Below are 26,761 nucleotides of genomic sequence, written 5' to 3' on the forward strand. Positions count from 1 at the left end.
AGGCAAAAATGACAGAGTAAAAGAAACAGATAAACAAAAGCTCACATTAAAGACCTGCATATCTGGCCAACTAATTTACTGCCTGCTCCAGCTCTGGGCGCCAGAGGCTAAAATTTCCTCGAGTACTCTTGTTTTCATCACCCCCGTTGTCTTTGGGTTTCCCTAGAGACTCCTTAAATGAGGCCTGAGTCTTAAACATGGTGGTAAAATGTGACAAAGGAGAGGAAGCATTCTGCAGTACTACCATAAGGTCCCAGTCTTTTAGTGTGCCTGAGCGGAATATTTCCATTCCCCCACATCAGTTAGTCTGGTAGAACAGTTTCCCTTAAGGGCAGGCCTTTGTTAGCAAGAAGAGAATGTACGGGCGTATTTCAAAATGTTTACTTCCCCCTCCCCTGCTGGAAACATGAAGATATTTTTCTTAGATCTTTTTTTAAAGATTTTATTTATTTATTTTTAGACAGAGGGGAAGGGAGGGAGGTAGAGAGGAAGAGAAACATCGATGTGTGGTTGCCTCTCACGTGCCGCCTACTGAGGACTCTCCGCAACCCACGCATGTTGCCCTGCCAGGGAATCAAACAGGCAACCCCCTGATCCTCAGGCTGGAGCTCAGTCCACTGGGCCACACCACCCAGGGCTTTTTCTGATCTTTAGTGACAGCCTCAAGGGGTTCCTGAGGTGACCCTCACAAAAGTGTGCCAGCCGCCCCTCAAAACTGAGATTCTGGAGACTTTAATTCTCAAGCTTGTCCATCCTCAGTTTCCAGAAATTACTATATTGTGTAGTGTGTAATGCACAGTTTTTTGCCCACATTTTTGAGGGAAAAATAAGGATGCACATTACCCCCTTACATGCTACACCCTTATATACCAGAGGGCTTTAAACTCTTCTATACATGGAATTTCCTTACGAACTCAGCATTCTACATCAGCTGCTTTCTGACAGGAAGCCAGAAGTAATTTCACCTGGGTGGGGCGGGCATCAGACTTGTTAGGCAACAGGGACAGATGTGTACTACATAAGCCTTACTTTAACAGGCCGTGAAGTTCAAAACTTGGGGGGGGGGGGGGGGCGGGGAGCATGTAATAGTGAAGTCAGACCCTTGCAATGTTGTAACAGTTTTTTTATCACAGAAACTAGATTAGTGCCTTGCACATGGGTAGACTATTTCAAGAACAAAACACATAAAAACTGGATGTAGCCAAGCCAGGCGGTTTACCCTCGGGCGCTGGCTGCTCTGGTGAGCCCACACCCCGGGGGCTCTGAATGATAACAGTGCATGGCGTCACTCACCTTCGATGTAGAGGGGCTCCACCACATCATGGTTAATCAGCTCGAAGTTCTCATGGCCGATCCAGTGCTCCACGTTTCTCTTTCTGCCCGTGAAGAAGTTGTCCACCACAGTCACCTCGTGGCCGTCCATCATGAGTTTGTCGGTGAGGTGGGAACCCACGAACCCTGCTCCTCCAGTTATCTGCATCAGAACAGTGTGTAAAGCATCCCCAGTGAGAGCACAAGATAACATGATGACAATCAACTTCAAGAAGACATATTTCTGGTGCAGCCACAACTTAAAACTTACTTATGTATAGGGGAAGGAAGGAAGATGGTAAAGGCTTTAAAGCAGCATCTTTACTGCTTACCCCAGAGCGAAGAAATTATACCATCTGTCAGCTTCCAAACAGTCTAAAAACTGAAATTACCACCCAGTAAGAAAGAAAAACAGTAGTTACAAGTTTCAAAATGTCTTCTTTGACAGAAAATTTTACATTCTTTTAAAAATATTTATTTTTATTTTTTATTTTTTTAAATTCTCACCTGAGGACATGTTCACTGATTTTTAGAGAGAGGAAGGGAGGAGGGGAGAGGGGGGGAGAGAGAGAAACATCAATTGCTTCCCATACATGTCCCGACCACAGATGGAACACACTACCTAGGTATGTGCCCTGACCAGGAATCAAACCTGTGACTTTCTGGTAAATGGGACAACACTCCAACCAACTGAGCCACACTAGTCTGTGCTTTACATTCTTAAAAGGTTCTTATTGCAGCATTCCCCACAATAGCCAAGATATACACCTAAGCGTCCATCAATGGATGAATGCATAAAGAAGACATGGCACAATGTATGTACAACGGAACACTATTTAGCTCTGAGAGGAAAGGAAATCCCGCCATTGTGACAACATGGATGCACCTTGAGGGCATTATGACAAGTCAGTCTGACAGAGAAAGCAAATACTATATGATGTCACTTATGGGAGGAATTTAAATGTAAAAGCAAAGAGTACACTGGTGGTTACCAGGGGCCGGGGAATATGGAGACGGGAGGTGCTCTTTAAGGGTACAAACTTGCAACTACTAGAGTAAGCCCTGGATACCTAACACAGTCCTGTGACTATAGACAACAGAACTGTAATACAAACATTAAACTTGCTAAGAGACAAGATATTAATTGTTCCCAACACTAGAAGAAATGGTAACATGTGACAACATAGAGGTATAAGCTAATGCTACAATGGGCAACCATAACACAATCTAAATGTATCAAGTCAATATCAACATATAATATACCTTAAATTTATACAATGTTTTATGTCAAATACATCTCGATTAAAAAAAGACAAAAAAGGTTCTTGTTTTATAATGAAAGGGATGCTGACCATCGCTTACATGGTTCTAATACAACTCCTACAGAGTTTTAGAAGTACTTTAAAAAAAAAAAAAAGAACTATTAGCAAAATGTAGAAATCTGATGAACTACCAAAAAAAATGTGATACTTAAAATGGACTTACGAACTTCGTGAAAAACTTTTTTTGCTCCTGAGGACAAATTAATAAGCAACATATGCTGTTTGCAGACCAAGGCCTCAATGATTAAGTCCCACTGTCAGTAAATGTCTGATCAGGAATGCAGACAGTGAAACGATGCAGCTCTGAGGGGCCTATGAGCGCAGGAGCTCAGCAATGACTAAGAAGACTTCACGGAAATGAAGTGCTGACACTAAGGGGGGTTAGACACAGCATATTTCATCTCTGGGAGGTGGGAGTGAAAAGAATAAACTCAGAAGAGAGATGTGTGATGTGCAAATCTTCTCTGTCCTATTTTGTTCTGTTCTCCACTGTGCTTCCTCCTCCTCCATCAAAATTTGCGTTACCTCATGCTCCTCTTCCAAAAAAAAAAAAAGAATCAACAGTAAAAAAAAAAAAAGAATTCTTTTTACTTAAAATAGTACATAAACACCTAGGTCTATAGTTTTAAAACATTTAATTTGCCATGAAGTCCTCTGTTCAGATAAAATCTAACACATAACTCCAGCATTTACTGTGGGTGAGTTAGCTGTGCTGGGTTAAAAAGGGAGATTGGGTGGGAAGGGGAGGGCAGGAGGGGTAATGCCTGCCTTAAGAAGAACTGTTTGCCAACCACGACTAGATGTTTATATATACTCTGGGCAAACACAAACATGGATTAGAACGTGAATAATGGAAAAGTCCTGATACTCAGAGACTTTCAATCAGCTACACTCACTCTTATTGAGAGCACCATTTTATAAGTCCCCTTTGTTTACAGATGACACCCAGAGGAATTGAGGTTTTGACCAAGGTTCCCAGGTCACTGGTAATGATATATAAGCCCACAGTCTTTTTTTTCCCCCCAAGAGAGAGAAAAAGAGATGAGAGAGAGAAATATCAATTTGCTGTTACACTTACTTGTGAATTTATTGGTTGATTCACATATGTGCCTGACCTGGGATCGTACCTGCCGCCTTAATGTATCAGGATGACTTTCTAACCAACTAAGCCACTGGCCAGGGCTAAATCCACAGTCTTAATTCCATATTCTTTCACCTACTAATAGCCTTGTCCAGTTTGTGTTTTAACTTTACCACTCTTACAGTCTATCTGTATAACTGAACAATGATTTGCAAAAAGAATTTTCTGGAAAAATAAATTAATTTCAAATTGGTTCACCACTAAGGCTTAATTTACATGGGGGAGATTTCATTTTACTTTACCTTTATTTGATTGCATTTTCCCATGTTTTCTATAGTTTTGAAATGAGAAAAATTACACCTTTTTAAAGGAAATTTAACTCTTCTAATGTAACTATCTCAATATGCAACTGTTTATTAAAATAACATGTTCTGTGGCACATTAACTTACCTCAGCACCTAAAATAACAAAGTGGCTTAGAGCTAGCAGAAATGCACTGTATTAAATTATAATATATACCATCGTTTCCAATACTTCCTTAGTCTTAGGAGGAACATAAAATTGTGGGAAGCACCTTAAGCCTTACTTAAAATGAACTTGAACTGCTTTTCTTAAACAATGCCTTTCTATCTAAAATACTAAAAGACTTATGTAACATAACTGGATGGTTATATAATGGTTTTCCAAATGAGTTTCAGCCCATTAGGCAAGCATTTCAAATAGAAACAAAACTAGCAGATGCTTACCACTTAAGCATCCTCTTTGAGTAACCAAGAGCTAATAGCCAAATGACAGTAAGAACAGACATAAGATCTCTTACACTGAATTGGATTCAGGGGTGTCCAACCTGTGGCCCATGGGCCTCATACAACCCAGAATGGCTGTGAAAGCAACCCAACACAGAATCGTAAATTTACTTAAAACATTATGATTTTTGTGTGGGTGTGTGTGATTCCATATCGCAGTGTGTTTAATGTGTGGCCCAGAGACTCCAAAAGGTTGGACACGCCTGGACCTCAGTTTTGCGTGGCTGTGCAGTTCAGGAACTTATCTCAATTGTGCTTACAGTTCTTGCTCTCCTGGGAATTAACAAGCAGCTAAAGTGGTCTAGTTCAAGGTCAGCATTCAAACTCATGCTGCTCACTAAATCTGCAAAAGAATGTCTTTTCACAAACCTCTTTTTTGTTCTAAGACTTCAACAATAATTTAAAAGGCTTTTTAAGTTTTAACAGCAGTTGCCAGACTCGGGCACCAAAATGACTCTGAAATGTGGCTTAACCTATGAGATGGCAAAGGAATGAAACACACTACGTCCATTTGTCGTGGTTATATATGTAAGGTGAAATAAACTCAGTAATACTCAGCATCAAGTGGAAGGACATCCCACATGGAAATAATAACCCTTGTAAGCCTGTGCAGAGCTCATAAATTAGAGTAGAGCATCACACTGACAGAGAAGGGTTAGAAAACTTAACTGTACTCTGCTGAAGACACTGATATATTCCTCAATTCATACTTAAATGCACACACATTTTGGACGTGCTGGTGGATGTACAAGTAGAACAGACTTCAGAGGCTGCTCAGGGTGAGATCTATATAAACTATCTAAAAAGGCAAGAGATCTATAACTTCTAGATGCAAAGGGGGATTAGGTGGGGAAAACAGATTTAATATTGCTCAACAATGTTCCTTTGGTGTTTGGGGTACATACTCCTACAACCTAGATGTTCTCTAGAAAAACAACTTTGTGTACTAACAATTTACGTACCAACATCACAGATAAAAAATTTTTCCAGAATGGGAGGGTATGAGGTGCTCTGCAGACCTGTTCTCCAATAAAACCATAATTGGTGAAAATTAATTTTAAAAAACCAACTATTTAAAGTCTCTAGATATTGTCATAAGGGTATACAATAAACAAAGAAACATTTATGCAAGAAAATCTATTAAAATTCAGTAGAGTCTGTGACACTTATGCCATGGCTCACTCCCCTTCTCCCCTCACACTCACAGTTCACAGCAGGAGAGAATGGTGCATGTGGCCAAAATAATGGGCCTCCCAGGCAAAAGATGGGATCTCACCCAGAAGGGCAGCCCACCAGCATTTCTCATCCCCTCCAGCTTTAAGGTGCAGAGGCTCAATGCCTGACAAGTGGGCCAGGGGGTTAAGAGCTCCCTTCCTCCACCCAGGTCCTACTCTTAGGAGAGGAGCTCTACCCCGGCAAACGCGCAATGACTAAAGAGGCTATAGTCATTCTTGTCCCAGCTTGCTCACAGGGTTGTAAACTCTAAGTTGAGACAGGCAAGGCCAGAAGATCAGGGCTTCTGCCCCGGCCCAGCTCCCCCGACGTGGGAAGCAGCGGTGTGGCAGTGTCACCCCTCCCCACAGCTGCTGAGCAGCTGCTCAGACACTTACTTCCCCAAGGGCAGAGGCAGCCAAGACAGGCGGAGAGATCCAAACCTCTGCCCCCATAATCAATTTTATTCGAGAGCGTAGAGAAGTTCAAGCATAAGGGTCCTCTCAAAAACAATGGAGATTTAGGCGGTAAGCAATAAAGAAGGCTGGTAGCTCTTTGAGAACAAGCTAAACCATAAACTAGCGAGCTCAGTAGGCAGACCCAGCGAAAGAGACACCTAAGAGCCCTCCTGCGGTCAGAACAAACCCCAAAGACTGGCCTTGAAAGCTACCTCAGCAAAGGGGCCAGAATTTAATGGATCAGACTGAGGATCAATCGATAACCCAAAGCACTGATGAAAGAACAGTTTACTCAACTGGCAATTACTAGAGCCTAACAGTTGGTGTGATACCACACAAGGCAGGCAGCTTAATAGAGAAATCGGGGAAAGGGATGGCCAGTAAGAGCCGTGCCAGAACCACCGTCATCCTGATGGGGGACTCAAATGTTAAAAAAATTTTAGTTTCAGGTAGTAGCTAATAAGCTCAGTAATCAATGTATGTAAAAACCTATTGTTTCAGGAACTGAGGGTATGAGCCGCCCTGACTCCAGGAGCCCACAGGCAGTTCCACCTCTGTGCCTCAGGGGGACTGCACGCCGTCCAGACGGTATCTGAGCCGCTGTGCGCCAGGGTGAGACGCCCACCACGCAGGACGCAGATGAAAGAATGCTGCAGCCTTTTATCTGATTAACTTTTTCCCTGAATTCCAAATGCTTTACCTAGACTTTTCTTCTTATAAAAAAGGTAGGTTTAAGATGGAATTTAAAACGGCCCTTTAGGGTACAAGCCCACAGTCTTCTCAGATCGCAGGTCATCTGACTAAGCGCCCCTAAAGATCCAATTCCTGTCTCTGCTTATTGGGTTTGGTATGTGACAGGCAGCACAAACGCCGGCTTTTCCAGTTTCCATCCCAGGTAAGTGTGTCCACATCCAAGTCTGTGGCCTCCAAGGAGCAGCCACAGGGCCTCCCACTGCAGGTGACACAGATGTCACTTAATAATCAAGTCACTGAACAAATATATAACCAAACAAAAATAAAACTAGTTGAAAGGATAAAGTCAGCCCCATTTGCTATGGTAGCACCATTTGCCTAGCCAGCCCATGACCTTGTTAAACATGACTGCTACTTTACTCTTCCGAGCTTACGTCCCCAGGAGTGGAGATCACTGGAGAGCAAGGACATAACTAACCACTCTCTACAGCCACAGACAGAGGATAACATGGAAATAAACTGCAGCCTTGCGAGACAATGCCCCCAAGAGCCCAAGGGCCACACAACAGCAACCCTCCCACCCTTTTTTAATCCAGTAATAATCCAATAAAAGCTCAAAGCCCCCACCCCTGAGTGCTGGTGCTTCTCTCCACTCCATGCCCCTCTCCCTTCTTGGAGAGTGACTAAAAACTTTACTCCCTACATTTTCTTCTCTTCGTGAGTTCTTTCACAGCCGGTGCCACCGACCACCCTAACACTAGTCTCTTTGAGCAGACCAGCATCCAGACTTGCTACAGTATACAAAAGGTGACCAAAAAAACTTGGAATTATTTATAAAAATTTGTGTATTAACTCGTACACATTTAAACTTCAGTCACCTTCAAAGTACCATATTTTGCCGTGTACAATGTACACTTCTTTGCCCAAATCTTTGAGGGAAAAATAAGGATAAGCATTATACATGGGTAGTACTAATTCTGTATCTATATAAATGTTTATATTTCTTTTTATTTATTTATTTTTTAGAGAGGGGAAGGGAGGGAGAAAGAGAGGGAGAGAAACATCAATCTATGGTTGCCTCTCACACACCCCCTACTGGAGACCTGGCCCACAACCCAGACATGTGCCCTGACTGGGAATCGAACTGGCGACCCTTTGATTTGCAGGTCAGTGCTCAACCACTGAGCCACACCAGCCAGGGCTAATTCTTTTATTTATGCTTATGCATTAAAAATGTAACTCTACCCTGGCCGGTGTGGTTCAGTGGATTGAGTGCCACCATCCCCAGTGGATTGAGTGCCAGCCTGTGAACCAAAGAGTTGCCAGTTTGATTCCCAGTTGGGGCACAGGCCAGGTCTCCAGTAGGGGGCACAAGAGTGGCAACCACACATTGCTGTTTCTCTCCCTCTTTCTCCCTCCCTCCCCCTCTCTCTAAAAATAAATAAAATCTTTAAAAAACTTCAATTATTAAAAAATGTTAATTCTAGAAAGCAATAATGATATCCATATGCAAAATAATACCCTGGAATACAATAATCAGTTTCATATGTAAATAAAAAATTGAATCAAAAAATTAAAACAAAAGATTTTTTTCCTGAAAGTTTGGGCCAAAAACCAATAGGTGTGCAGAACACATGGGAGCACATTATGCACGGCAAAATACGGTACTCCCCATTTGATGCAATACACTTACCGAGACGTTTTTTTCCACTGCTCAATACAGTTTTTGAACTCATTGATTTTGATGCCTTTAGTGCTTCTGCCGTTTTTTGTCTCACCTCTTCCACATCGGCAAAACGTTTCCCTATGAGAACTGTTTTCATCCGGAGAAACAAAAAAAAAGTCACTCGAGGCGAGATCGGGTGAATAGGGAGGGTGGGGCATGGGGGTCATGCCATTTTTGGTCAAAACCTGCTGAACACTCAGCGCGGTGTAGACAGGTGCGCTCATAAATCATCCATCATGAAATGGCCAAATGTATTGAAAGACTTTTCAAAAACAATTCAGTGAAGCCGAATGCAGCCTCTCACAACACCAGCTGCTACACTGACACAGATGGAGTCCTAGGACACTTGCCTAGTGGGGGAAGCCTTTACTACAAGGGGCCCGCCCTCTAGGAGATAATTGTTTTCTGAGGGGGTCCCCTCTAAAATTTCCACTTTTCTAGATAAATTATGAGATAGGCAAAGAAACAGGAATGTGACCTGTACACGCAAAAAACATGCAGGCAACAAAAACCGCCTGTGCAAGAGCCCAGATGTTGAAGTTAACAAAGTTCTTCGAAACAACCACCACAAATATGCTCGGGGGTGGGGGAGGAACCATGTTTAAAAGAAGTAACTGAAAACTAAAAAGAGAGAAATTATAAAACAGAAACAAATGGAAACTCTGGAGTTGACAAGTACAATAACAAAAAATAATTCACCAGAGGGATTCAACATTTACTGCAGATAAAAAGATTCAGTGAACTCGAAGATAGATCAAGAGAGCTTATGCAATCCAAAAAACAGAGAAAAAAAAGGAAACTGAGAAGGGACTCAGACAAATACGGGACACCAACAAGCACACCAACATGCGTGTAATGGAAGTACCAGAAAAGGAGAGAAAAACAGAAAGGAATATTCAAAAAAATAATGGCTGCAGACTGCCCCAAACTGATGAAATATATTCAAGAAGCTCAAAATACTCCTAACAGGATAAAAATAAAAAACAAAGAGATGCACATATCATACTAAAAATGCTAAAAATCACACACAACAATAAAGTTTTAAAAGCAGTTTTATTGGGTTGAATACTGTCCTGCAAAATTCAAGTCCTCCTTGAAATCTCAGAATGTGACCTTATTTAGAAATGGGGCCACTGCAGATGTCATTAAGATAAGGTCATACAGGAGGAGGGTGAACCCTGAATCCTCTATGAGACACACAGGGCGAATCCTGTGATGACAGCAGCAAAGACTGGAGTGAGGACAGTCTCTACAAGCCACGGAACTCAGGAGTCACTGGCAACACCAGAAGCTAAGAGAAGAGAAGATTTTGCCCTAGAGCTGCGATTTTCAACCATTCCGTGGCACACATAAACTAATTAGTTAAATCCTGTGGCACATCAAAAAATATATTTTTACCAATCTGACAAAAAAAAATTATACTTTTGATGCGTTCATACTGGATGGCTATTGTGTTAGCTGCTGCTGTTTTTTCCTTTGACAATCTAAGGGAAAAGAGGTTAGTGCCCCTGGCTAAATAGTCAGGTACTGCATGTTTTAAAAATTCTTGGGGCACACCAGTTGAAAATCGCTGCACTAGAGCCTTCAGAGAGAACATGGCTCTGCTTACCTACACCTCGATATCAGACTTCTAGTTTTCAGAACTGGGAGAGATTAAACTTCTTTTGTTTTAAGCCAATAAGTTGGTGGTAAATCTTACAGCAGCCCTGGACACTAATACAGCAGAACAAGAAAAATGACTCCTCACGCACAAGGATACCCTAATGTGATTAACTGCTGATTTACTGTAACAAATAAAGAGAAAGCAGTGGGATAACGTGTTCAAAGTACAGAAGGAAACTATCAGCCATGAAGCTCATATATAACCAAAGAAAACTTTCAAAAACAAACCAAAATAAGTCAACAAAAAAGCAGATCTGCCACATAAGAAATACTAAAGGATGTTCTTCAGGCTGAAAGCAAATGATCCCAGACAGTAACTTATCCACAGGGAAAAGAAGGGAGGGAAAGGGAGGAGGAATCAATAAAGTAATTATAAAAGGCAATATAATTGCCTTTTCTCCTGTCTACTCTTAATTGATTTAAAGACCAAACTATAAGAACAACAGTGTAAACATACTTAAAGCCACAGAACTGTACACTTAAAAACGGTTAAAATAATACATTTGTTATTAATATTTTATCATAGCAAAAACCCAATTATATAAAATATATATAATTGTATTATTGGACCTATAAAATACAAATATATTTTTGACGGCAACAGTACGAAGAAGGGAAGTGGGAACAAAGCCGGGCTGCAGTCAGGAAAACGACACTGAAAGGGAACCCAGACCTGCAGCAACAAATACCCTCAGCAGCAGTACATAAAAACCCGGACACGGAGCTCCCTCTGAACCATGAGCACTAATCAGTGAGTTTAGCAAGGTTACAGGATGTAAAACAACACAAAAATCAATTGTATTTCCAAATACTTGCAATGCACAATATCAAATGAAACCAAACACTTCCATCGAAAAGAATACTTCAGAATAAATTTAACAAAGCACATGCAAAACATACTGAAAACTACAAAAAAAGGTTAAAAGAAACTCATGAAGCCCTAAGTAAATGGAATTTATTAGGAATTTATTAGATACCCAGTTAGGGTTGGAAGGCAATGCTGTTAAATGGCAATACTGCCCAAACTGATCTACAGATTCAATGCGATCTCTATCAAAATCCCAACGGGCTTCTTCGGAGAAACTGGCAAACTAATCCTAAAATTCACAAGGAATTGTAAGAAACCAGAATAGTCAAAACTATCTTGAAAAAGAAGAACAAGGTTGGAGGACTCACATTTCCCAATTTCAAATCTTACTACAAAGATATAGTAAAAGCAAGACTGTGTCGTACTAGCAGAGAGTAAAACAGAAATCAATGTAATAAAATTGAGAATCTAGAAATATTTATGTTAATGGTCAGCTGATTTTCAACAAGCGTCCCAGAAAGTTCAAAGGGGCATGATTAGTCTTCTCAGCCAATGGTGCTGGACAAGTGGGCAGCCACATGCAAAAGCATGAAAAAGCCTCATTTAACACCACATATAAAAATCAACTCAATGGGTCATAGACCTAAATGTAAGAACTAAATGGGAGAAAATATTTGCCAATTATATATATGATCAGGAAGTTATATTTAGAATGAAGAAATCTTATAACTCAATAATGAAAAGAAGAATAACCCAATTTAAAAAGTAGGCTAAGTATCTGAACAGACATTTCTCCACAGAAGACACAGGAATGGCCAGTAAGTACAAAAACATCATTAGCCAGCAGGGAAACTCAAATCAACACCACGAGATACCACATCATACCTACTAGGAAGGCTACAAACAAGAACAGTGTTGGCAAGGATGAGGAGAAAACTGGGACCCTCGTACACTGCTGAAGGGAATGAAAAAGGGTACAGTCACTTTGGCAAACAGCCTGGCTGTTCCTCAAAAGGTTAAACGTAGACCTACCTACCTATCATGACAAATGGATAAATGAAATGTGGTACATCCACACAATGCAACAGTATATGGTAATAAAAACACAGGAAGTACTGATACACGTTAAAACATAATGAATCTTAAGAACATGCTAAGTGAAAGAAGCCAGTCACAAAAGGACAAATACTGCATTATTCCACCTATGTGAAATATCCAGAACTGACAAACCTGTACAGACCGAAGCAGATGAGTGGTTGCCTAGGGCTTGGACTGGGGGAAGTGGGGTTGGGGGAAAATGGAGAGTGACTGCCAATGGGTATAAGGTTTCTTTTTGCAATTATGAAAATGTGCTAATACTGGTATGAATGCACAATCTGTGAATATACTAAGAACTAGTGAATTGTACACTTTAAAGGGTGAATTATATGGTACGTAAATTATATTTCAAAAAAGCTGTTTTGTTTTTTTTTTAATGCAAAGGTGCCACTCTCTTTGGACATATTTCCACAGAATATTATAACAGTTCAACAGAATTCTTTCATTGGTAAATTTGTGTTGATGTTTAACAGTAAGACCACTTGCTGAGGAAGCCCCCCATGGAATCATTAAAGTGGTCTGTGAGCCAGAAAAGGTTTTAAAAACCACTGCTCTAGAAGTTTCACATTTCCTCAAAAAGTGATACACTGGGTAACCATATGACTCAGCAACTCCACTCTTAGGTATACATCCAAAAGAACGGAAAAAACCCATGTCCACACAAAAACTCGTACATATATATTCATAGAACCATTATTCACAACAGCCTCAAAGTACAAACCCCAATGCCATCAATCGATGAATGGATAAATAAATGTGGTACATCCACACAGTGGAATATTGTTCAGCCATAAAAAGGAATGCAGTACTGATTCATGCTACAGCATAGATGAACCTTGGGAAAATTATTATAATTATTCTAAGAAATCAGATACTAAAGAACACATATTACATCATTCTGTTTCTATGAAATGTCCAAAACAGAAAAACCCACAGAGACAGACAGTAGGTGTAGCGGTTGCCAGGAGGTGGAGGTGGGGAGACGGAAAATGACTGCTCATGGGCCTTGCAGGGGAAGGGGTCGGTTTCTTTTTGGGTTGACGAAAATACTCTAGAATTAGAACACGGCGCTGTTTCACACCTTTCTGAATATAATAACCACTGAACTGTATACTCTATAGGGGTGAATTTTATGGTATGTGATTATACCTGGACTTAGAAAGCAAGTTTCTTAATACTACAAATATTAATCAGATATGCAAACTTACCAAAATTCTTTTACGATCCTTTTCTGATAAAAATTTTACTGGAGGATATTTCTGAGTAAAGCTGTATAATACAGAGAGATTAAAAAAGAAAAAGTTAAACATCTCATGTGAGCATTTTCTCTGCTTACCATCAAACAAACACCAGACTTTAGAACTGTTACTGTTTGCTCCTTCTCTCTACTCCGTGTGTGGCAGGAACAAGCAAACAGTGGCTAATTTCAATTCAAGAAATAGCTAACCTGCTCCTTGTTTTGAATCAAGCTAAGGTTATGTATGCCAAAGCTAAACACAAAATGAGGGAGGTGGTGGCTTTCTCACGATGCTGTACCAGGGCCTAGAAAAAAGAAAACAGCTGTAGGAGACATGCCCTGGGGGAGTAAGGGAAGACCTTAACAAAGTGGGTTCTCCTGATTTGGGCAGTTTCACACATCCAGCACCCTTCCTGCCTTGTGCCTCTGGGCAAAACAAACTGGGCATCAACACTTTCTCTCTCAGTTTGTTTGGAACCTACTGTATGTCTCATCTTTCAACAGCTCTTGCCCCAGGTATAACAGTGCCATGGGTCCCAACCCACACAGGTATTTCAGGAGCAAGATATCATAAATTGTATATAAGACATCAAATGAGAGTTGTAAGTGCAGATTTGAAATAGCCTTTCTTAAAGTGCTTTCAATAAATTCCAAAAAATTGGCTTTATTGTTAATACTTCAACTGGAGAGGTGCTGGGCCAGGGGTACCACCTCCACCCCCTCCACGTGGCCACATCGCCAGCTGGGATACAGAATGCATTTCCTCTTTGATTGTGGAAGTGAACAGAATATGACAGGTTGTTAGACAGAAGGCCTTGAAGCAGGTGTTCCTCATCTCCTGAAAGAATGATTAAATTGGAGCATGGAGCAGGCAGGCTTTCCTTTATAGTGCAGATGAGCTCCCGTTAGGAGCCTCCAGATTTTTAAAAGGTCAAGTTCTTACAGACTACAAAAACAGAGGTAGGCAGGTGGGAAAGTCTAAAGGAGTGGGTGAGCATCCCAGCCTCCCTGCTTGTTAGTTCTGTGCACCTCAGCACTTCCTGCTCTGACTGCCAGGCAGGGGCCATCTTTTTTCTCTCTTAATTTCTTTTTCATTTACAGTTGACATACAATATTACATTAGTTTCAGTTGTACAACATAATGGTTAGATACTCACATACTTCATGCAGTGATCACCCTGACATGACAGGGGTGGCGTCCTTAGAACATCCCGCCCAAGGAAGAACTTACCCTGCTCTGGAGCTGCGTAAGTTCTGCCTGCAGTCAGAGCCACGCTGCAGGCCGTGAGGGAGCCTGCCAGGTGCCTTCTCAGGGAAGTGGCGCTGTCTGTCACTCCGAATACTTCCTCAGCAGGCAGGTGGAGGACAGCGAAGTACACTTCAGCACGGCTCGTGTGCAACCCTCACACCTGCCCCAACTCCCCATCTTCTCTGAGCGCCTCACATCCACCACTGTAGACTCAGCCCCCAGTTCCAAACCCCACCAGTGGAATAAAGTAGGAATTCAACAATAAATCTTTTCTTATCACCCCAAATTAAATCTTTAGTAATTATTTTATGCCATTTCAGACTCGAACCTTACTATTTGACAGCCAGTAAACTTTTTCATAGAATTTAAATTATCATTATTTGTTATCTATTCAAAGAACATTTAAAGACATGAAGATGAAATTTTTAAAATGGAATGTAATCAAAGTATTAGGGAATGAAGATGTGGTGCGGAAGAGAAAAAGCCCGCATAATCCACTCACATGGACTTCTAAAATGGTACTGTCCCCATTTCTCTCCTGAATCAATATAATCATCACCTTTCAAAAATATTTCTTGGGGGCTACTTTGCTCAAAGTGACAAGAACATTAAGACAACATTATTTCCAGTAACATTCTGATCTTGCCAGTGTTGAAATGATGGTTTGATCATTCTTATCACACAATCAATCAAGAAAAATAAAACTAGACAAAGCTCCAAAAATTTCTACCACAAAGCCACGTTTGGGCTTGACTTTCTAACCAAAACGTTCACTCAGGCTTATCTGTCACCTGACTTGCTCACCAACCTGAAGAACAGAACCACTTCAGAATAACTAGTAAGACAGAGCCAAGAAGCAAATTTTTAACCTCTGCACCTATTTTAAAGGTAACTCTGACTGTTTAAGAAGTATAAGTTACTGGTAAATTCCTTAAGATTATATTCATACTTGTGCTACTCCTTCTGGTTTAAAAAGCACAAAGACAGGCAGTTCGGTAAGTCTACGCAGAAAGAGCCTGAACTTACACCCTCCCACAGACACAACAAATCTACAGCTACATAAGGAACAGTTCACTCTGAAAAAGACCAGCACTAGCTGAACACTCGCTCACAACGAAGATAAAAGGGCCACCTCCCATCGGGTAGTAGAGGCAGAACACTTGGTCTTGCTAAAAACCCAACCCCAGGCATAGTGACCTACATACAATCAAGAGAGATTTCACAAATATAGAGCTTCTCCCTGAAAAAGAAGGGACTGTGCCCCACATATGGCACCCCAACCCTTGGAACATACATGGAAGAGATGAGCCCCCCACCAAAACAACCGGCTTTGAAACACAACAGGGTTTACACCTAGGAGAGCCATAGGGCTGTTAGTAACAAATTCACTCTTACAGGGCTTTTGTGGTGGCTCACCAGCACAAAAGCAGTGGTTTAAGTGAATGGTAATCATTTACTAATTTAAAAGCGTCTCCCGGAGGGGCAGGAGAAAAGTGGAACTCCCTTGGGGACAAAGGCACTGGCAGGAGGCATTTTTTCCTTCTTCCTCCACCCAAGGTAGAAGCACCTAAGTACAGACCTAAAGGAAGAAATAAACAAATACAGTCACAGAAGAGGAATTCCATATCCCGCTAAAGTGAATGAACACATTATCTAGGGAGAAAATCATTAAGTACATGCCTCAAATGACACATTAAATCAGACGGACGTAACAGACACTGACAGAACATTCTAACCAAAAGCACCAGAATACATTCTTCTTAGTACTCATGAAACCTTCGCCAAGATAAATAAATCGCTTGTTCCATCACAAAACAAGTCACAGTAAACTCAAGAAGACTGAAATTGTATCAAGCATCTTTTCTGGCCACAATGGTATTAAACTGGAAAGCAATTTCACGAAGAAAACTGGAATAATCAGAAATACGTACAGAGTAAACAACATGCTGCTGAACCAATCAGCCAACAAAAAGCAAAGGTAGAACAACAACACCCTGAGACAAAACAATGCGCATGTAACCCAGCCAAACCCACGGGGTACCGCAAAAGCAGTTCTCAGAACAAATTTACAACTCATACTGGCCTACCTAAAGAAACAAGAAAAATCTCTAGTAAACAATGTAACTTTACAACTAAAGAAATTTTAAAAAGAAGAGCAAAGTTACTGAAAGAAAGAAAATAAAGATGAGGGTGGAAATGAACACACAAAAAAAATCAATGAAACTAAGCTGCTTCTTTCAAAAAAAATTTTACAAACCTTTTTCAGACTTGCTAAAAGAGAGAGACTCAAATAAAATCAAAAATGAAAAGCTACAACTGATGCCAAAAAAGAATCATAAGGTATCACTATGAACAGTTATACAATAACAAACTGGACGATTGTAAAGAAACGGACAAAGTTGTAAAAACATATTTTCTACAACTGAAGCATGAAGAAATAGAAAAGCTGAACAGACTTATTAATAGTAAGAAGACTGAATCAGTAATCAAAAAACTCCTAACAAAAAAAAGTACAAGAGGATATCCAAAATGGTGGCGAAGTAGGTAGAAGATACACTCACCTCCTCCGAAGATAAAACTGGAATTACAACTAAATTATAGAACAATGATCCTGAATAACCAACTGAAGACTAGCTGAAGAGATGTCTTACAACAAAAGATTTACAGAAGGCGGCACTTGAGACTACCAGGAATGGTGAAGTCCTAAAAAGGGATGGCTCGGCTCCTACCAGGGGAAGCTGAGGCTCTGGAGGGACTATCTCAGCTGCTGGAGATTCCCCAGGAAGGGCATGGGGTCACAATCCAAAGCCAGACTCCCCAGCTCCCCGGAAAGAGTTGCACACATAACATCTGGCTGTGAAAAGCAGTGGGATTTCTGTCTGTCAGGAAGAGAGAGGAGTCCACATGGGTGCCCTCTTTTCAAGGGCCAAAGCACAAATCTTGTTTACAACCACTAACCCTGGGCTCTAACACAGGGAGGGAGGAGTAGGCTAGAGTCACATGAGGAGAGACTGGGGTTTGTCTCTGGGAAGAGAGCTGAGGGTCAGCCCCCAGAATCCCTGAGCTGAGTCCTTCTCCCATACTGCAGAAAAGGCCTTTGATCTTTCTCAGGTAGAGCATTCCTGTCAGTGTGGAACCACCCTTGGGGAATGCAATAGCTCCACCCTCTGGACTCTCTGTAGCCCCACCCCACAAAGCTTGTACCCTGCTGAAAAGCCAGGGTGTAGAGGTCTGGGCAGGTTCATGGATGTAACTGACTGAGTTGTGTGGCTTTGAGATGAGGGCCATTCACCCAACATGTTCATGAACCTGATGGGAGCTTCTCCCTCACAGGAGATCTCCAGTCCCACCATTCAGGCTCCAGGGGCCCTACCCACACAATTCCTAATGGCTCTGTTCCACTGAGGTCTAGGCAAAATCTGGGACAGACTGAGTTGTGTAGCTGTGGGATGGGGGCCACTCCCTCACCTTCACTGGAAGCCTGACCAGCACCTCCCCATCACTGGAGACCCACTAGCTCCATCCTATCAATTCCCCAAGGCTACACCCTACTGAGCTCCGTCTTCTCCAGGCAGAATATGGGACAGACTTATTTGTGTGGCTCTAGGTCAGGGGTCACTTGTCCCCCGCAGGTCCCACAGAGCACAGTCCTCCTTTCACACGACCAATTCTTGGTCAGTTTGAACCTGATAAACTGTGCTGGCATCCTCACAACTCTCCACAACCCTGCCAACACAAAGGTGTGTGAGCACCCAGCAGCTGGCAGTTAGACTTGATATACCCGTGGACATTTGCTAAGTAGCCTCAGAATCAGCACTGGAACCAAGTTTGAACAGCCATCAATATGATGAACACCATCCGCCCCAACCTGGTAACTTAATAAGAACCTTTATCGTGCAACTCAAATACTACAAGAGACCATTTCACTGACAGCCTAACAGGTAACCAATAGGCAGAACCAGGCAGAGGTGGAACTCGGGGTGCCTTGGGACTTTTGCTGACCTGTCCCTGGGCCTGGTGCTGGTAAAAACCAGCCTTGGCAGCTTGGTTCTTCCAGCATGCACACAGGCCCAGCAGAGGCAGCCACTAACTAGATCACTTGCAGTTTCTGAGAGGTTGCCAAGAACCAGTCACAAGTAGCAGTTGACACAGCCTGCACCAGAGTTCCTCCCAAGAGACTCAGAACCAAAACACTCAACTGGCCAACTTCAGACAACATCAGAGCAGGATCCAGTAAGATTCACAAACAGCATATCCAAAGGAAGACCTTGCAAGCACCAAACCCTGGAAATTCCATTTCATGTGCTCAGCACCTACACAGCAACTCCCACACCACGGTCAAGGCTAAGTCTCACAGTCAACCAGCCTGAGGGCTCATCAAAGGCATGAACAAACCAACAGCAATCAAGACTCAAATATAACAGAAGGGCTCATATCTGCCCAAGGGACACTGCTGAAGCACCCAGCATAGGTGATACAGGAGACTGCACCACCAGACCCCACAGGACACCTGCTACATAAGCCTACTGCGCAAAGATCGGGAGATGTAGAAAACCTACCTAATACACAGAAACAAACATAAAGAGGCAACCAAAATGGGAAGACAAAGAAACAGGTCCCCAATAAAAGAACAGGAAAAATCTCCAGAAAAACTGCTAAATGAAATGAAGGCAAGCAATTTCTCAGATTACAAACAAATAGTTATAAGGATTTTCAACAGCATGAAAAAGGGACCAATAAGAAATGAAGAACACACTGGAAGCAATAAAGAGGCTGAGTAAAGCAGAGGACTGAATCAGCAATTTGGAAGACAAGGTAGAAAAAAAACACCAAATCAGAACAGAAAAAAAAATGGATAGTTTAAGGAACCTTTGATACAAAGTGAAGCATAACAAAATCCACAGCCTAGGGCACAGGCAGCAAACACAAGGCCCGAGGGCCGAATCCAGCCCTCCGCCGTGTTTTATCCGGCCCGGACCTTGTTTCTACCTGGCAGCATCACTGAGATCTCGCTTAACTGTTTGGGAGTAGTTACATTTATACAGTCCTAAAATTACATTTGGCCCTTTGAAGGCAACCACAAGGCTGATGTGGCCCCCAGTGAAAATGAGTTTGACACCCCTGGAGGGGTAGCAAAAAGAGAAAAGAGAAAGGGATCAAGAACCTATTTGAAGAAATATTAACCAAAAACTTTCCTAACCAGGTAAAGAAAGAAGACACAAAGGCCAGGAAGTGCACTGAGTCCCAAACAAGATAAACCCAAAAAGGCCCACACCAAGAAACATCATTATTAAAATGCCAAGGGTTAAAGACAGGGAATGTTAAAAGCCACAACAGAAAAACAGTTACCTACAAGGGAGCTACCATAATATTGACAGTGGATTGCTCAACAGAAACATTTCAGGCTAGAAGGGATTGGAATGAAATATTCAAAGTGATGAAATGCAAGGGCCTACAACCAAGATTACTATACGCAGCAAAGCAATAATTTAAAATTGGAGAAATAAAGAGCTTCCCAAACAAGAAAAAGCTAAAGGAGTTTGTTACCACCAAACCAGAATTACAAGAAATGTTAAAGGGCCAAGAAGGAGAAGGAAAAGAAGGAAAAGAAAAAAAAAAAAGAAAGAAAGAAACACAGTTAAAATAATAAAATGGCAAGAAATACATACCTGTCAATGATTACTTCAAATATAAGAGGCTAAAATACTCCCATCAAAAGACATAGGATAGCTGAATGGATAAGAAAACAGGACCCATATATACAAGGTCTGTCTGGAAAAAGTCCAAATATTGTTACTATGACAAGAATGGTTTGTGCAACATCGATGTAACCTGGCATGCAAGGAGAGTGGACTGGAATGTGCACGCCTGAACAATGACAACTGTGCTGTAGTAGTCAGTAGGGATAGTAGACACTGTTGAGTGAGAATGTGTACTGCTTGGCCGTCACATTCAAAATGACTGAGCAAATAGAGCAACAGATCTGCATCAAATTTTGCATTAAGCTTGTATATTCTCCTGCAGAAACTATATGGATGATTAAGAAGACCACAGCTGTGGGCAACTGGTGATTGGCAGCTTCATCACGACAATGTGCCTGTTCATACATCACATCTAGTGCAGCTTTTTTTATGAAATATCAAATCACCCACATGACTCAGCCCCTCTACAGCCTGTATTTGGCACCCTGCAACTTCTGGCTTTTCCCAAAACTAAAATCACCTTTGAAAAGGAAGAGATTTCAGACTGTTGATGAGATCCAGGAAAATACGACAGGACAACTGATAATGATTGAGAGAACTGTGTGAGGTCCCAAGGTGCCTAGTTTGAAGGGGACTGAGGTGTCACTGTCCTGTGTACAATGTTTCTTGTATCTTCTTCAATAAATGTCTCTAACATATGCTGCCTACAAATCACCCACATAAGAATGAAAGATACACAGAGACTCAAAGTAAAGGGATGCAAAAAAATACTTCTTGCAAATGGAAAGGTAAAAATTCTGGGGTAGCAATACCTATGTATGAAAAAAGAGACATTAAAAGAAAAGTTATAGTAAGAGACAAAGAAGGACGTTAGTATGAGACAAAGTAAAAAACATTATCTATATAATGATAAAAACAACAATTTAACAAGTGGATATAATCCTAGTAAACATTTATGCACCCAACATAGGAGCACCGATATATGTAAAGCAAAACTTAAAAAACTTAAAAAACAACAACAAAGCCCAAAGTGAATAAAATAAAAGGAAATAATAAGGATCAGAGCAAAAATGAATTAAAGAACTGGTTCTTTAGAAAAATAAACATTGACAAACCTTTAACTAGACTCATCAAGAAAAAGACCCAAATAAATAAAATCAGAAATGAAATAGAAGAAGTAACAGCTGACACCAAAGAAATAAATACAAAGGATTATAAGAAAATATCACAAACAACTATATGCCAACAAATTGAACAATTTGGAAGTAATGGATAAATTCCTAGAAACATACAATCTTCCGAAACTGAAACTAGAACAACCAGATAATCTGAAAAGACAGATTACAACTAGCGAAACTGAAGCATTAATTAAAAAAAAATAAAAATAAATACAAACAAGCCTTGAACCAAATGAATTTACATAGGTGAATTTTACCAGACATGCAGAGAAAATCTAACACCCTTCCTTCTCAAACTATTCCAAAAATTTCAAGAGGAAAGAAGACTCCCCAGTTCATTTATGAGGCCAGCATTATTCTAATTCCAAAACCAGATAAAGACACTACAAAAAAGAACATTACAGGCAAATATGCATGATGAACATAGATGCTAAAGTCCTCAACAAAATATTAGCAAGCCAGATCCAGTGATATATTAGGAAGATCATACACCATGATCAGGTAGGATTTATTCTGGGGATGCAAGGTCGGTAAAATATCTGCAAATCAATAAATGCGATACACCACATAAAAAATAAAGAATAAGCCCTTGCTGGTGTAGCTCAGTGGACTGAGTGCAGGCCTGCGAACCAAAGGGTCACTGGTTCAATTCCCAGTCAGGGCATATGCCTGGGTTGCAGGCCAGGTCCCCAGTGCAGGGGTGCATGAGAGGCAGCCACACATTGATACTACTCTCCCTCTCTTTCTCCTCTTCCTCTCTCTCTGAAAATAAATAAAATCTTTAAAAAATAAATAAAAAATAAAGAATAAAAACTACATGATCATATCAAAATATGCAGAAAAAGCATTTGGTAAAATCCAGCACCCCATTTATGATAAAAACTCTCAGCAAAGTGGGAGGAGAGGGAACAAACCTAAACATAATAAAGTCCATATATGACCAACCCTTATTAGCCAGCTCCACACTCAATGCGCAAAAATGACAAGTGTTTCCCTTCATATAAGGAACAAGACAGGGATGTCCACTTCACCACTCTTACTCGACATAGTGCTAGAAGGCGTAGCCACAGCAATCAAACAAGAAGAAGAAATAAAAGGCATCAATATAGGAAAGGTAAAATTGTCATTATTTACAGATGACGTGATATTGTATATAAAAAACCTTAAAGATTCCACACATACACACACAGACACACACACACACACAAAAAACCCACTAGAAGTGATAAATGAACCCAGTAAATTTGCAAGATACAAAATATCCAGAAATCAGTTGTATTTTTATATGTATCATTAAAGAACTATCAGAATGACAAACTAAGAAAACAATCCCATTTACAATTATATCAAAAAATAAAGTATCTACGAATAAATTTAACCTAAAATACCTGTTCTCAGAAAATTATAAGACTGAAGAAAGAAACTGAAGAAGGTACAAGTAAGTGGAAGCATATACCGTGTTCATGGACAGAAGGAATTAACATCATTCAAATGTCATACCACCCAAAGCAATCTACAGACTCACTGCAATTCCTATCAAGATATCAATGGCATATTTCAAAGAACTAGAACAAGTATTCCCAAAATTTATATAGAACCATAAAGACCATGAATGGCCACAGCAACCTTGTGAAAGAAGTTGAAGGAATCACACTACCTGATATCAAACTGTACTACAAGGCCACAGTAATCAAAACAGCATGGTACTGGCATAAAAACAGACACATAGATCAATGAGATAGAATAGAGAGCCCAGAAATAAACCAATTTCTTACGGTCAATTAATATTTGACAAAGGAGGCAAAAACATACACTGGAGTAAAGACAGTCTATTCAATAAATGGTGTTGGGGATATTAGACAGATATGTGCAGAAAAATGAAACTAGATCATCCTTTTACACCATAAGCAAAAATAAACTCAAAATGTATTAAAGATTTAAATGTTATACTCAAAACCATAAAAGTCCTAGAAGAAAACATAGGCAGTAAAATCTCGGACATTTCTCATAGCAATATTTGTTCATATTTTCTCATACATCATCTTGCATAAAGGAAACAATAAAAAAATAAACAAATGGATTTACATCAACTAGAATTTCTGCTCAGCAAAGGAAACCATCAATAAAATCAAAAGACCGCCCACTAAATGGGTGAACATATACACCAATATATCTGATAAGGGGATAACATGCAAAATTTATAAAGAATGTATAAAACTCAACACCAAATAAAACCACACAATCCAATTAGGAAATGGGCTAAGGACCTGACTAGACACTTCTCCTAAGAGGACATACAGATGGCTAACAGACACATGAAAAGATGCTCAATGTCACTAATCAGAGAAATGCAAATTAAAACCACAGTGAGATATTGCCTCACACCTGTCAAAATGGCTGTCATGAATAAATCAACAAACAACAAATGCTGGGCAGGATGTGAAGAAAAGGGAAGCCTTGTGCACTGTTGGTGAGAATGCCAATTGGTGCAGCCACTGTGGAAAGCAGTATGGAATTACCTCAAAATATTAAAAATTGAATTGCCTTATGACCCAACAATTTCATTTCTGGGAATTTATCCAAGAAACCCAAACACTAATTCAAATGGATATATACACCCCTATGTTCATTGCAGCATTATTTACAACAGACAAGATTTGGAAGTAGCCAAAAATGCATTAGTACATGAATGAATAAAAAGCTGTGGTATATTTACACAATGCAACACTACTCGGCAATAAAAAAGAAGGAAATCTTACCCTTTGCTACAGCACTGATGGAGACGGGGAGCACTATGCTAAGTTATATAAACCAATCAGAGAAAGACAAATGTCATATACTTTCATTCATGTGGTATCTAATGAACAAAATAAACTAACAAACAGAAACAGACTCACAGAGAACAGACTGACAGCTCTCAGTGGGGAGGGGGCTTGTCGGGCTGGATGGTGAAGGAATAAAGAAAAGGAAATCTCACAGATACAGACAGCAGTATGGTGATTACCAGAGGGAAAGAGGGGTGAGGGTGGAGAGGGTATAGGGGAGATAAATGGGATGAAAGGAGACTTTATTTGGGGGTGTGAACACATAATACAATATACAGATGATGTATTATAGAACTGTAAATCTGAAACCTATATATTTTTATTAACCAATGTCACCCCAATAAATTCTAAATTAATTTAGTAAGAAATAAAATGTCCACAAACAGATGGCTTCACTGGTGAACTCTCTCAAACATTCAAAAACGATTTAATACCCGTATTTCTTAAATCTAAAAAACTGGAGGAGAGAATGCTTTCAAACTCATTTTAAGAAGCCTAAATTACCCTTTTTTCCAAAACCAGAAAAGGAAACCACAAAAAAAGAAAAACACTACAGGCCAATATACCCAATGAACATAGATGTAAAAATTGTCAACAAAATAATGGCAAATTGAATTTATCAATACAATAAAACAATCATACACCATGATCAAGTCAGGGATGCAAAGATGGCTCAACACTGACAAATCAATCAATGTGATATACCACATTAACAAAATAATAGGTAAAAATCATATGATCTTATCAATAAATGCAAATGAAGCATTTGACAAAATTCAACATCTACTTCCAAAAAAACCTCTTGATAAAGTGGGCATAGATGAAACTAACTTCAATGTAATAAAGGCCATACTATATGGCAAACCCACAGCTAACATCATAGTCAATGGTGAAAAGTTGAAAGTTTTCCCTCTAAGACAAGGAACAAGATAAGGATGCCCACTGTCACTAGTTTTATTCAATATAGTATTAGACATCCTTGACAGAGCAATTAGACAGGAAAAAGAAATAAAAGGCACCTAAATTGTGAAAGAAAAAGAAAACTGCCCCTATTTACAGATGACGTGATTATATATTTAGAAAACCCTAAAGACTACCAAAAAGCTGTCAGAACTAATAAACAAATTTAGTGAAGTTGTAGGGTATAAATTTAATATGCAAAAATCTGTTCCTTTCTTATACATTAACAACAAACTATGAGAAAAAGAAATTAAGAAACCAATCCCATTTACAATTGCATCGAAAGAATAAAATGCCTATGAATAAATTTAACCAAAGAGTTGAAAGACATGTACTCTGAAAACTCTAAGACAATAATGAAAGAAGTTGAAGATACAAATAAATGGAAAGATATTCCATACTCATGGATTGGAAGAATTAATAGTATTAAAATATCCATCTTACCCAAAGCAATCTACATTCAATGTGATCTCTATCAAAATTTCAATGACATTTTTCACAGAAATACGTAAGACAAACAATCCTAAATTTTTAGGGAATCCAAGTAGCCAAAGCATTCTTGAGAAACAAGAACCAAGCTAGAAGCACGTTGTCTCTGATATCAAACTATATTACAAAGGTATAGTAATCAAAATAGTATGGTATTGGCACAAAAACAGATACACAGATCAATGGAACAGAATGGAGAGCAAGAAATAAAACCATGAATATATGGTTAATGAATTTCAGACAAGGGGGCAAGAACATATCATGGGGAAAGGAAAGTCTCTTGAATAAATGGTGCCGGGAAAACTAAACAGAAATGTGCAAGGAAAAAAAAAAAAAAGAAAGAAACTGGACCACTATCTAACAACACACACTGAAACCTTAAAACTTCTAGAAGAAAACATAGGCAGTAATCTCCCTGACATTGGTCTTGGCAGTGATTTCTTGGATCTGACTCCAAAGGCAATGACAACAAAAGCAAAAATAAATAAATAAGATTTCACCAAACTAAAAAGCTTCTGCACAGCAAAGAAAATCATCAACAAAATGGAAAAGTTACCAACTATATAGAAGATATATACAAATCATATATTTGACAAGGGTTTAAATTCAAAATATGTAAATAATTCATACAACTCAATAACAAAAAATGATTAAAAATGTACAGAGAATCCTAATATTTTTCCAAAGACATACAGATGGCCAACAAGTACATGAAAATATGCTCAATGTCACTAATCATCAGGGAAATGAAAATCAAGACCACAATGAGATATCACCTCCTATCTGTCAGAATGGCTATTCTCAAAAAGACAAGAAGTAACTGTTGAGGAGGATGTGGAAAAGGGAACCCTTATGCAGTGCTGGTAGAAAAATAAAATGGACCGGCCACTATGGAAAACACTAATTTGAAAAGATATATGCACTCCTATGTTCACTGCAGCATT

General features: G+C 39.9%; 1 protein-coding gene across 3 annotated transcripts in view; it reads right to left on the reverse strand.

The window, feature by feature from the left end:
• Positions 1–26,761, reverse strand: part of UXS1 (UDP-glucuronate decarboxylase 1) — a 106,613-nt gene that overhangs the window by 45,191 nt on the left and 34,661 nt on the right. For 2 of the 3 annotated variants that reach the window (XM_024571788.3, XM_024571787.4), the window contains exons 5-6: positions 13,386–13,446; positions 1,294–1,474 (exon numbers count right to left, since the gene is read on the reverse strand). In XM_024571788.3, coding sequence (XP_024427556.1) covers positions 1,294–1,474; positions 13,386–13,446 — 242 coding nt within the window. The remainder of the gene's footprint in view (positions 1–1,293; positions 1,475–13,385; positions 13,447–26,761) is intronic. The other variant, XM_053924230.2, reaches the window with a different exon arrangement.

The sequence above is a fragment of the Desmodus rotundus genome, chromosome 5 (assembly GCF_022682495.2).
Source record: "Desmodus rotundus isolate HL8 chromosome 5, HLdesRot8A.1, whole genome shotgun sequence".
NCBI classification, from domain to species: Eukaryota; Metazoa; Chordata; class Mammalia; order Chiroptera; family Phyllostomidae; genus Desmodus; species Desmodus rotundus.